The following is a 12,054-nucleotide window of genomic DNA, read 5'->3' as shown; positions in this document are numbered from 1 at the left end:
TCAGATGGAGGACACGGGGCTGCAGGCAAGTAGCCAGGTGCCTCTCTTGGTCTTTGCTTTTGACCTCAGCATCGGTCAGACCCGTCACCTAAGGATGGAGGCCCCCCCCCCATCCAATTCCAGCCCCAGCCTCATAGGACACTGTCCCCAGAGCTCCCCCTGACCTCAGGGACCCCCGCCCCCAGCCACTTCCCTGCCTGGCCCGCTGAGCAGAAGATAAAGTCACAAAGGAAGGTCACAACTCTCAGACACATCTATCTTTATTTGTTTCCTGTCAGAAAAATTCAAGAATTACACCAAAAAATACTTCAGCCTCTGCTACCTACTGACAAAAATACACCACGAAATTATAAAGCGCTCAGCGGTTTGGCTAGGGACGGTTCATTATTTGGCTTCAGATGACCAATGAATTTACAGGTGACTCTGGGTAATGGGGCCGAGGGGTGGGGAGGGAGGAAGAGTCAGATGATGGCGTCTGGCGGGACAATGGGAGCCGTGCTAGTCTTGGGACCCAGCTGCTGCGTACAGTGATCAGCGACAAAGCAAGCCACAAAAACGCCCTTTAAATGGTTCCTCAGAGCTTTGTGGGGAAACACATCTCAAATTGTCACCTCTCCAGCCAGGCCTGGCCCTGCGGGCCTGGAGCCGACACCCAGCAGAGCGGGTCTCCCCGAAATGTTTGCGGGGAGGGCCGTGGGTGTGAGTGCCCACGTGGCCCAGGGCAGGGTTAGGCCTGACCAGGGCTGGCGCAGCCTCCTTGTCAAGAGCTTCTAGAACCAGCTCCGGGAGTTTGGACGGGTGTCCCGCCAACACCAGGGTCGCATATTGCAGCTGGTTTTAGAAACGAGCTCGCGGTGCTGCGGCCCCACCTTCGAGCCTCCCCGCTCCCCCTGAGCTTCCCGGTTACGACTTCTACTGTTTTCCTCATTGTTATTAGCACTTTGGGAAACAAACAACGCAACAAAAATTTAAAAATCGGTGCCTGTGCTTGTAGCTTATAGCGTGGCCAGAGTCACACACCCGTTCTGTCCTGCGTCCTTTCTGCAGCCTCTCCTCCTGTCCCCTCCGGCCCGGCCGTCTCAGGAGCGTGGGCAGATCCAGGCCTAGATCTAGAAACACCAAGAAGGACAAAGGAATCTGCGCGCTTCTCTGCCTGCTGACACCACCCTCACCCCGGCAGCAGGCTCGCAGCGGGTCTGTGCAGACTCCCGCTAACCCTGCAGGACGCACCCCTCTGGGCACGGTGGCCTTGCGCTGGGTTCCCTGCGCTCACTAACGTCCGAACCAGTCCTTCTGCCTGTCCCTCCCGCGTTCCGCCCAGCAGCCAGCGGCCAAGCCCTGCCTGTCTCTCCCGCTTGCGCCGCCAGGTTCCCCACCTCCCGGAGCCCGCACCCAGCCGCAGCTCATCTCAGGGCCCAGAGGGTCCTCGCTGCCCCGCCACGCCCGCCACATGCAGCCAGATCCATCTTTTTTCTGTTCGACTTCTCTGTTTCTTTCCTTTTCTGTTTTATTTTCGCTAACAAATACTAAGCAGTGGCTTTGAAAATATCTTACATGGGAACAGTCAACACGAAACATGCCTTTGTACATGAGCCTGACTCGGGGACGAAGCGACAATACCAAAGACAAAAAGAAAGAGCGATTCGGACAACCCCAGCGCACGATAGGTCAGGTGAGCCCCCACCCCGCCCGGCCCCCCCCCCACCTCCCAGGAGTACAGTGTTGTCTTGGAACTGGAGCTTGGCTTAGCCATCGGGGTCCCCCCTCCGCCCCCATTCTGGCTGCACTGGGGCTCTAGTGGCCCTGGGTCTTGGGCGGCTTGGGCTCGTGGATGACGGCGGCCGCCGACAGCCAGGGCCCGATGGCCCGGGCAGTGCTCTGCTTGGCCACGCTGTAGTGGCTGATGACCGTGTAGAAGCGGCTTCTGGAGCTGGGGTCCTGTGACGAGTAGTAGGCGTCCAGGGAGGCCGGGATGCAGCGCTTGTGCTGGGGACGAGAGAGACAGTCAGGGGCGGCTCACTACTGCTTCCCACCTGCCCTGAGACACCGCCACCCCGTCTGGGGGCCCCAGCCAGACAGCGGGTGACAGCACCTGGCCGGGCTCCCCAGCGTCGTCACCATCGTCAAAGCTGACACTTTATTGAGCCTGGAGAAATAAACCTGATGTTGATACTAACTCAAGGGCAACCTCCTCTGTTACTGGCTGTGTCACCGTCATGGACACTGTCGGTGGCACCGGGTCCTCTCCACCTGGGGCCACTGCCCACAGCCAAAGTCTATCTTATTTCCTTGAGTTTACACCTGTGTCTCCTCTCTGTCAGCAGCCTTGGCTCCTGACGACATTGACATGCTTACATATTTGCATCACCCTCCGGTAAACATATCAAATGGTCACAGACCACCCCCGGTTATGGCGCCCAGACTGATGATTTCTCTATGTCCTTAGAGTACATCCCTGAGGGAACAGTGTGCTCCACAGTCATTTGAAATATTTCATGTCTTTGTAAGTTAGTGTCCCCAACTTGACCTCACTAGGTTCTTTGTTTAGCTTGCTTTTGATTTTCAGGAACTTTTCTTATTCCCTTAATTTTCAATATGTCAAGGACAAATATTCAGTAAGACTTGCGGAGAATCCGGGCTCCCCCCCCCCCCTCGGTGCCCTGGACGCCGCTCCCTCCCCGCCACCCCGCCAAGGCACTCCCTTCATGTCCCTTTTCCTCCCTCTTGCAGCTCATTCTTACGGCCCTTCCTTCTGCAAATAGAAGCCAGCCTGCCCCCCCACCCGCCCCGCAGCACCTCGTCTTCATTTTCCTCGTGGAGGGGGTTCCACGTCCGTGTCTGGACACCTCCCGCCTTATTTTCACCGCTGCACGGAATCCACCGTGTGGCCACATCTCACTGCCCCCTATGACAGCTATCACCAATCTTCCAGAACCTCAGCTTCATACTAAGAGCCTCAGCTCCGTGTCTTTGGACGTCACATGCGTGTGTTTCCCGGGGGCCGGGCTTCCAAGGGGGACAGTCCGCACCCGACTCCCCCGCTCTGGAATGTTAGGCGATGGCCCGGGAAACGCCGCTCGCCAAACGCTCGTCTCCGTTTCCTCAGATGCAAAATGGGGGCCAGCCCCCTATGTTTCAGAACAGGGGTGGGGGGCGTGCAGCTCCGTTGAGGGAACAGGTATGAAAATGTCTAACAGGCTCTCAGCTAAAAGGGTAATTTATAAAGGTGAACGGCCTGCTTTAGATCCAAATCAGACATTGTCCCTATTGCAGCTGTTTGTTGAGAGCCCATCACCTAGAAGGCCCTCTGCTAACTGATTTTACTCAAGTTCTCTCCAGGCCTCACAAAAGCCTGTGGGTGGCATTATCTGTGCCCAATTTGCAGGTAAGAAAATGGAGGCTCAGAGGGGCGAGGAGATGCCCAGGGGTCATGCAGCTGACTCAGTTCTTCAAGGGAAGGAGTGCAGTTGGACTGGGGAGACACCCTCAGAGGCTCCCTGTCTTCCATCTCCGCGAGGCCCCTTGGGGACAACGGGTCAGCCATCAAACTGGGATGCTCCTTTCCAAGGGGGAGCTTTCCAAGGCCGGAGCGGTGTCTCCAGAAGGAGAGTGGCTCTCCTCCATCGGGAGCTTGACCACCTCTGCAGAGCGAGTGCTGCCTCAGGGAGGGGCTCTGCTGTCTCCTGGAGACCGAGTCCTTCCCGCAAAATCGAAACCCCCTGGCCAGACACACGCTACACCTTCAACAGTCTGCAGGGAGGGGGCCACACCCAGAATCTGGGCGCCGGTGAAAGGAAGACATTGGTAAATCCTCCCGTGGAAGCCGACGGTCCCTTACCTTGTAGACGAAGCCCTCTGGGCAGCTGTGGTCGTAGGTGAAGGCTTTGTAGACCACCAGGAACACGATGCAGGCGAGGAACGCGAGGGCCAGGCTGACGAGGATGGTGACCTGCAGGGGAACAGAACTGGGAGTCACCCAGCCTCGGCTTCCTGCCTCAGTCCACGCCGCAGCCTGCAAGGCCCGGGGCAGGCAGGGCTGAGGGGGGCCCAGAGAACTGGTGCTGTCTCAGCTCATCACTAGCTTGCAGTGTGACCCTCTTTGGGCCTCGGTTTCCCCCTTCTGCAGGATACTTTCTGAAGCTCCTTCTTTATCCAACGTGTGATCTCACCCCACTTACTTTCCCTGTTAACTGTCTGGGAAGGAGGGCAGATGCTCATTCCATCACCACCCCCACCCCCGACGCCAGCACCAAATTCCAACCTCAGGTATCAACTGCTTATTTCACCTCCATGTGGACATCCAGACGCACTCCCAACCCGACACCTGCTGCCCTCCCGCCCAGACCTGCTCCCCCTGCACTTTCTCATCTCAGGAAATGTCACTTCTACCTTTGCAGTCCCTCAGACCAAAATCTTGACATCATTTTTTACTCTATTTTCCTCATGTTCTACGTTCAGACTCCCAGCAGGAGCCGTCATTTCTGCCTTCAGATACATCCGTAATCCGACCACTTCTTGGCACCTTGGTCACCTCCACCCTGGCCCAAGCCATCATCACTCCTCACCTGCAGTATTCAGACAGCATTCCAACTAGCGGTCTCCTCGATCCCCGCGGCGGGTTCACACAACCGCAACCAGAGGCCCTTTCAAAGTCTAAGTCAAGGCACATCCATCCCTTCTCTGCTCAAAAGCATCTCGTGGTCTCCAAATTGCCCAGAGTGAAGGCCCAGCCCTTAATCATGAACTACAAACTGGGGGACCATGAGGACTGGCCAGAGACGAGGAGCTGGCTGATTTCAGAGGCACCTCCGCTGGCACAGCCCCTCCCAGCTCTGTACAAAGTGGCAGGGGAACTAGCCCCCAGGACATAAAACCAGTATTTTTCCTTCGTGTTATTTTTAAAAGCTGGTGGCCCTTTGAGTCAGTAGGCCTAGAATTTCTCTCGTGGAGAGAAAGGGTTTTTTGGTTCAGAAGAAAAATAAAATCGACCTTGGGGTCCCCACCTGTCTTCCCGCCCAGAGAAGGGTGCGCAGGCAGGAGGAAGCGGGCCTTCCCGCCGCTCCCCGCAGGCAGAGCTGTTTGCTGGCCCTGTGGATCCCGAACGGGAGGACTTCGCAAAGGAAACGGCGGGTTTGGGGGCATGTGCGGGAGGCAGCCAATCAATGTGTCTCTCTCACATCCATGTTCCTCTCTGTCTCTCTCTCTCCCCCCTCCCCCCTTCCATTCTCTCTAAAAACATCAAAGGAAAAAACCCTCAGGCGACGATGAACAGAACAATAAAATTAAATTAAAAACTCATTGCCCCATGGTTATAAAGACAGAATTGGAAGCCCAAGAGGAAAGTCACCCATCACCACCCTGCCACCGTCTCCAGCCCGGCTTTGCGCGCCCTGCAGGAACCCTCGCTTCTTCCGCTGCTTCTCTTCTTGCCCGTGTGTGGCCCATCCCGCCTTCTGTGGTCACACAGGACATTCTCACATACCTGCCGGGAGCCCCCTAACCGAGAGAGGCCTCAGCCCCACCATCAGCAACAGGGCTTCCCTGCAGGAGTCTTCGCAAACTGTCACAAGGGACAACCGTGACGATTACCATGCGAATGCGAAAGTGACGGGCTAGTGCTTCATGCTGCCAATGCTGTTACCCCTACAACTGAGCATCATGGAGCTGGATTTGGGTCAGGTGCTTTCTCAGCACAAAGGCCATCAGGTGTCACACTGGGCCTCCATCAGCTGTGCCCTGTCCCCCCTGAACTACTGACAGCTCCCCGGGCAAGGCTGTGCCCTCCATCATTGGGCTTCCGAGGGCCGCGGGTCCTGCTGGTTACAAGATTTGCTGGTGGTTTGTGTTGATGGGGCCGTAAAGCACCTCTGAGGAGGGCTGTCTCCTCCCTGGTCTCTTCTGCCTCCCCTTTTCGATCTGTCATCCCTGCTGGCCACCAGAAGGATCCTCCTCAATCACTCCTCTGAGCAGTTCATGAAGGGGCTAAAAGCCCCATCATCCCACTGTGGGGCTGACTTCACGGCAGGACACAACAGGCCTACGGCTCACTGAGCCTCATAGCCATCTAAGGAGCTAGATCAGACGTAGAGTCCTGGGCCCTGCACCCCAAGATCCTGGCCCCCTGTCTGCACAGCACCCAGGAACCAGCATTTCCACAAAGGTCCAGGAGGGCCATCCATGCGCAGGGCCCCGTCAGGGACATAGCGTCTCACTGCATCCCAGCCCGTGGGTTGCATGCAGCCTGCATCCCGTCTCCATGGAGACGCCAGCCTGCAGCCACATAGCGTGTTCCATTAAGCTACTTTCATTCCTCAATCCCCTTTCTTGGCACAAGAGTTGATAAAAAAAAAAAGAAAATCAGGTCAGCAAAATTGGTTTGGAAAATTAGAAATCATCTTCCAGTTCCAACGTGTGGCACTGCTACGCGTGCCAGTGGGGGCTCTGAGCCAAAGAAGCTGTTCCACGTCGTCCCATAACTCTGGCACGGGTGGGAAATCACGCCTGCCAGCCCCACGACAGTACACGGGGCAGGGTCTTCTGCACACCAGCCAGCTGGGGACGCAGCGTATCAACTCCGCTCTCAGTGTGGCACCTTTGTCCAGGAGGAGGAAGGGTCTCTGCCCAGTCTTCTGCCTTCCCACCCCTCCCACCCTATATGCAGACACACACACACAGGCATACCAACACACACCCATACACAGACACACAACACATACACATTCCCCACCTGGCAGGAGTCCTGGAGGAGTTTTCACAGAAAGAGCTAACGCAGCGGGCCTGAGGCTGCCACCTTGGAAAGGTCTGCCTGCAAGGTTGGCCACTGCTGGCTTCTGGGAGCTGAGCTATCAGGAGGCTCCCACCATTCGCAGAACGGGTGCGAGTGGCTTTCTGTACCCACACAGTGCCAACAACATGGTGTTTGCTGAGCAGGTGCCCTCCTCCTGGGAGGTTGGCACTAGCAGGGGGACCTCTGTGACCAGCCCCCAGTAAAATCCTGGGCCCTGAGTCTGCGCTGAGCTCCCTCAGTTTCTCCATCTATGAACTGGGAGCAATGCTGAAAGGCGGTGTGAGCTCACACAGATCACCGGCCGGCTTTGGTCTGCAGCAGGCAGGTCAGTAAGTGAGCAGATCAGAACAATTTTTGCCATGATGTTCTCCTTGGGTGGCAACGCCGAGCCTAATATGGCAGGACGGGTCTGGAGAGCAGGCATCTGTGCTGTTTACCCCCCTGCTCTGTTTAACTCCTCAGCTGGGCTCGGTGCCTGGACAGGGTGTTGGCTTGGCTTATGGCCCACACTCCCATATCCAAGATGACTTCATTGGAAAAGCTTAAGATGGACATGAAGAATTATTAACCACAGTGAGGTTGTTTTAACTTTCTTATTAATCCCGTTTAAAACCAGCCCTATAAATGTGGGTCTTATCACCTTTCCCATTTTATAAACAAAGACCATAAGACCCAAAGAAGCCATGTGTCTGAGGAAACAAACAGCGGAGCATGGAGCTGCAGGGTTGGGACTCAGGTGCCCGAAGGCTGTGCCCACTCTGCTCTCACTCCCCTTCCCAGGAACGGCCGCCTCCAGGGTGCTGTTAGGATGCAGGTCCCCCCCCCCCCAAACCAAAAGCCAGAGCTACCACACTGTGGGGCCAGCTCCCCGTGGAAGCCCTGCAGACCCATTAAAGAGCCCATTCTCTGGGCCCCGGTGAACCCTGCTCTGTAAATTGCCTTTTGAAAGGGAAAGGAAAAAGGACCATCTGCGGCCTCAGACTTTCTCTGAGCAGGAATTCAAGTCCCTCTCAGAGCCCAGGGGGGCCTCCCTGCACGAAGGAGGTGAAGTGAGAGCCAGGCTGGAGCCAGGAATGCATGAATATTTGTGAAACCCTTAAAAGAGAAAAAGCACACTTTAAATTGGAACATTCCAGAGCAAGAACTCATTTCCCAGTCTAATTTGTGATTGGCATAATCATTCAAAAGAAGAAATGAGGGTCCAGGGGCCCGGCTTATGCGAGAGCTCCATCTCTGGCCTCCTGAAGTGTTTTTCATTTTGAAAGTTCACACCATCGGTAAACTTGAACCAAAGGATATCAAGACCTTTTGGCAGTGAGCCTCCTGCGGGATGGAGCAGCCGAGGCCTCACTTCATGAGGTTGTATCTTTATAAGCCCATAAACCAAGGACCAATGCAAAGCGGAGATCGAACATGTCACCCAGATTCAAACAGCCTGTCAGGCAGGAAGGAGCTGAGCTTTCCTAGGCACCTACTATGTGCAAACACAGAACCACACAAGCCAGTGAGGAAGTCCAGGTGTGAGGAAATGGGGCATCCTGAGCGCCGGAGGGGACTGGAGGGCACGCGTCCCATCTGCCCCAGGTAACTACTGTCAAGGACAGGAAGAGGCCCAGATAATGGCTGATCTGCTTTTTCAAGAAAAGACAGAGACCCTAAACTATAAGCGAAACTTCCCAGCTCTTAACCTGGGGGCAGCAGATGCAACTCTGTGCTTTCATTTTAAACCTTTCAACAACCTTATAAAGTCGATGTTTTTAGCTCTATTTTATAGGAAACAAGGTTTCAAAAGTGGTTGGTTCGGGAGCAGGTGGCAGTAAAGGCCGAGACCGGGAGACTTGCCCCCGACCTGTTCTAGAAGGAGGCGATGAAGTCCCAGGCGAGCCAGGGTGCAGCACCATGAGCACCTGCGGCCAGTTCCCGTCCAGGGCAGGGTGGGGATTAAAGGGGTCAGATCGTGTGTCCACGAAACAGCTCCAAAGCAGCGGAGCGCTGACTCCTGCAGGGAAGGAATTGCTGGTTGGAGAATAGGAACCTAACATTTATTGAGCATCTACTACAAGCCAGGCACCAGATGTCCACGCACAGCGTTATTGAGCCCATGCAATGACTGATGAAGACATGCTTATCCCTGCCTATTGAGGGGACTCCCCAGGGTCACAGCCAGGCCACGTTGAGCCTCTTGTTTCTACCTTTTGCTCAACACACCTGGGCCTTCCTCCTGCCCAGGCTGCTGGGCAAGGGGAGGCCTTGGAGCTTCCACTGCAACCTCGTCAATCACCCACATTCTGTAAAAAGTGGTCCAGACAAGAAGGCCCTCACCCATCTTACTGAGGTGATTGTCACAAAGCGACACTCGGTAAACTGAGATGTCACACGGCCTTGCCATCTCCGTGGGGAGCGATTGTGGCTGCAAACCCATCCAGACAGGCAGGCAGAAGGGCTTCAAGCACCCAGGCCACGAAGCTCTTTTTCTGCTCCCTTGATCATGGTTGGACTTTATTACTGAGAAAATGAAGGGCTTCCAGAGATTCAGGGTATGAGCGGTGCAGCAGTTCACTCTGGGCTATTCAGAAACTGGGGCGCGGAGGTTTAAAAAGGAATCATTGGTGGGACAGTGGGAGGAGCCAGGGTCTAGTACCAGACTGGCTGTGTGACCTAAGCAAGTGGTACCACTTCTCTGAGCCACAGTCTTCTTATTTACAAATGTGGGATTAATCAGAGTGCCCATGGACCAGGCCCAAGGACCAGGCCCACGGGATGACTCCCACCGATGCCGGATGTGAAGCTCCCAGCAGTGCTGGGCGTTGTTATTGTCACTATCGAAATACATTCTTTAAGCAGCTGCCTGGAGAGCCAATTACTTGGCTTCCTGTCACTAAAATAGCAGGCTGCCGGCTGGACCTCCTGATTTCATCAGAATGGTCTGTGAGTCACAGCCTTAATTAACTTTCCCCTGGTTTTCCTGGGGCAGGAATCTGGCCCCAGCCCCTCACCCACTCTCCCTGGCTTCTCATAATGGAAGTGCCCTTCCCTTATGAACCATCTGACCCTCAAAGATGAGCGACTCACCCCGCAGGCACGAGAGGCTGCACACAGAACCCACCTGCAGGCCGCAGAGACCTCTGCCTGGAGCACTGGGGTGAGGGCCTAGGACCTGGTGGAATGACCTTCCCTCCTCCCAGTGCCCACAGCGGCCGCGCTCGGGTCTGGGCCTTGGGTCCAGCCCTTCTCTCCAGCGCCACCCAGCAGGCGGGATGCCCTGAGCATCATGACCCAGAGGGAGCGTCAGCGCCCCTTCCTGCAGGAGAAGCTGCTCTTTGCAGAGTTGAAGGGTGAAGGGTGAAGGGTGAGGTTCGGTCAGGGCCTCTTCCTGAACACAGAAAATAAAACAGGGGGTGTAGAAGGTCCTTAGCTCTAGGCTTGGAGGAGGGAAACCACGACAAGCTGGCAGAGGAAGTGCTTTGACACCTGCCTGGGCGAAACCTGAGTTCGGTTTGGACCTGGCTGTTTGCTCCTTGAGGGCCCCGCCTGGCCCTGGTAGGTGCTCAATCAATCGGTGCTAAGCCAGTAAGCACCACCTAACTAGTTTCATTCATCACCCGCTCTCTTGTTTCAGAAATGACCGAGGGCAGCATAAAGGCCCCAGGATTTAGTAACCCTGACACTCCCAGAGAGCTCACAGTGTGCCCAGTGCTGCCTCGAGCGCCTCAGGGTCTCTCCATTGTGTCTTCACAACTATCCTGTGTGGGAGGCATTCTGGTTATGTCCCCACTTTACAGATGAGGAAAACAGTAATAAATAAAGGGAAGGACTGGGGATGGCCATAAACTGGAGGCGGGTCTTATAACAGTGCCCACACTTGCAGCAGGAGGGCAATAAGCTGGCTCCAGGTCTTCTAGAAGCCTGACCAAAGACAGGAACTGGATCCGTTAAAACATCCAGAGTCCAGAAGATAAGAACAAACCGAGCGCTCAGAAGATGCACGAATGGCTCCTCTATAACTCGAGTGGCCTCGGGCGAGTCGCTGTCTCAAGCTCTGACTTGTCCTCTGTGCAGAGAAAGGATGACATAATGTCCCCATCATCGGGCAGCTACGAAGGTCAGAGGAGAGGCTAAATGCCGCCAGCACAGTGCCTGGATGCTGGGGGTGCCCATCAATACCCACCTGCCATCTGACTCTGGCCTGTTTTCCCTCCACTGTGGACGGAAGCACCTCGGCGCGTGGGTGTTTAACTGCAACACCATTGGCGAGGCTGCGCGGCCAGCTCGTGGTTACTCACAAAGAAGGAAGGGGCCATGCAAGGCGGCTGGGGCCCTTCAAGTGTGTGCCCTGAGTTTCACAGGCTGGTGGCTGAATGGTTTGGTGGCTCCCGGCCTGGGCTCGGCTGGAAATCCACGTTAAATGAAAGGTGCCTCTGCTCCCCATTATGTTGCAGAGCCCAGGGAGGCGTGGGGAAATCACGCTCACGGACAGCCGAGAAGCGCAATTGATGTTCCTGGCCTCATTTTCGTGTTTTAAAGAACTATTTTCCCAGGGCTCCTCTGAGAACTGAAACGGAGAAAATCTCATTCATATTTTACCATGAAACCTAAAGGCTAATTGTGTCCCCGACAACAGATATTGGCAGAATACCTTGTCCACGGCAGGCCCAGGGCCAGGCACACGGGGCAGGGCTGACGGATGCGCAGCCTCTGCCCTCAGGAGGGACCTATAGGGGTCAAGGTGAGCAGCACAGCTGCAGGAAGGGCTCTTAGGCCAGGAAGGGGCGGGGGAGAAGGCCACCCGGGCAGAGCTGACAGTCTGTGCAAGGGCCTGGAGGTGTGGCTGGTACACGATGGGGAAAGGGAAAGCTTGATAGGGAAACAGAGGCAAGCTCAAGAAGGAGCATGGATGGCAGACTTACAAATGCACTGGAGTACCAGAGAGCTAACGGGTGTTTTTAATATCTGTGTTAACTGACGTGGCACCATTTGAGGTTGAAAAATGACTTTGGCCATTTGGCTAGAAATGGAATGGGAGGGGGTGAAACTGAGAGATAGGAAGAGCAGCCAAGGGCTCTGAAAGTAACCCATGATCGTCTCCTTCCTAGTCTGGTACCGAGCTAGGTATGCGGGGAGATGCCAAAACAAGGAGATCAACTCAGGCCTACTGGGTGCCAACGGTGTTCCGGTGCTTTCTATCCGATGTCTCATCTAAGTCTCACAGAACAAAATTAGAATCTTCATCTAGATCCTCATAGGTTAAAAACCTAAAGCCCAGGGAG

General features: G+C 55.3%; 1 protein-coding gene across 3 annotated transcripts in view; it reads right to left on the bottom strand.

Moving 5' to 3' along the window:
* Nucleotides 1–230: 230 nt before the first annotated feature.
* The window catches only part of NSG2 (neuronal vesicle trafficking associated 2), a 38,051-nt gene continuing 26,227 nt past the window's right edge, over nucleotides 231–12,054 (bottom strand). For 2 of the 3 annotated variants that reach the window (XM_081133935.1, XM_081133936.1), the window contains exons 4-5: nucleotides 3,839–3,949; nucleotides 231–1,986 (exon numbers count right to left, since the gene is read on the bottom strand). In XM_081133935.1, coding sequence (XP_080990061.1) covers nucleotides 1,795–1,986; nucleotides 3,839–3,949 — 303 coding nt within the window. In that variant the 3' untranslated portion in view covers nucleotides 231–1,794. The remainder of the gene's footprint in view (nucleotides 1,987–3,838; nucleotides 3,950–12,054) is intronic. The other variant, XR_013998558.1, reaches the window with a different exon arrangement.

Source organism: Miniopterus schreibersii (assembly GCF_964146895.1).
Source record: "Miniopterus schreibersii genome assembly, chromosome: 4".
NCBI lineage: Eukaryota > Metazoa > Chordata > Mammalia > Chiroptera > Miniopteridae > Miniopterus > Miniopterus schreibersii.
Note: the sequence above shows the minus strand (reverse complement) of the source record. Positions and strands in the feature narration are given on the sequence as shown.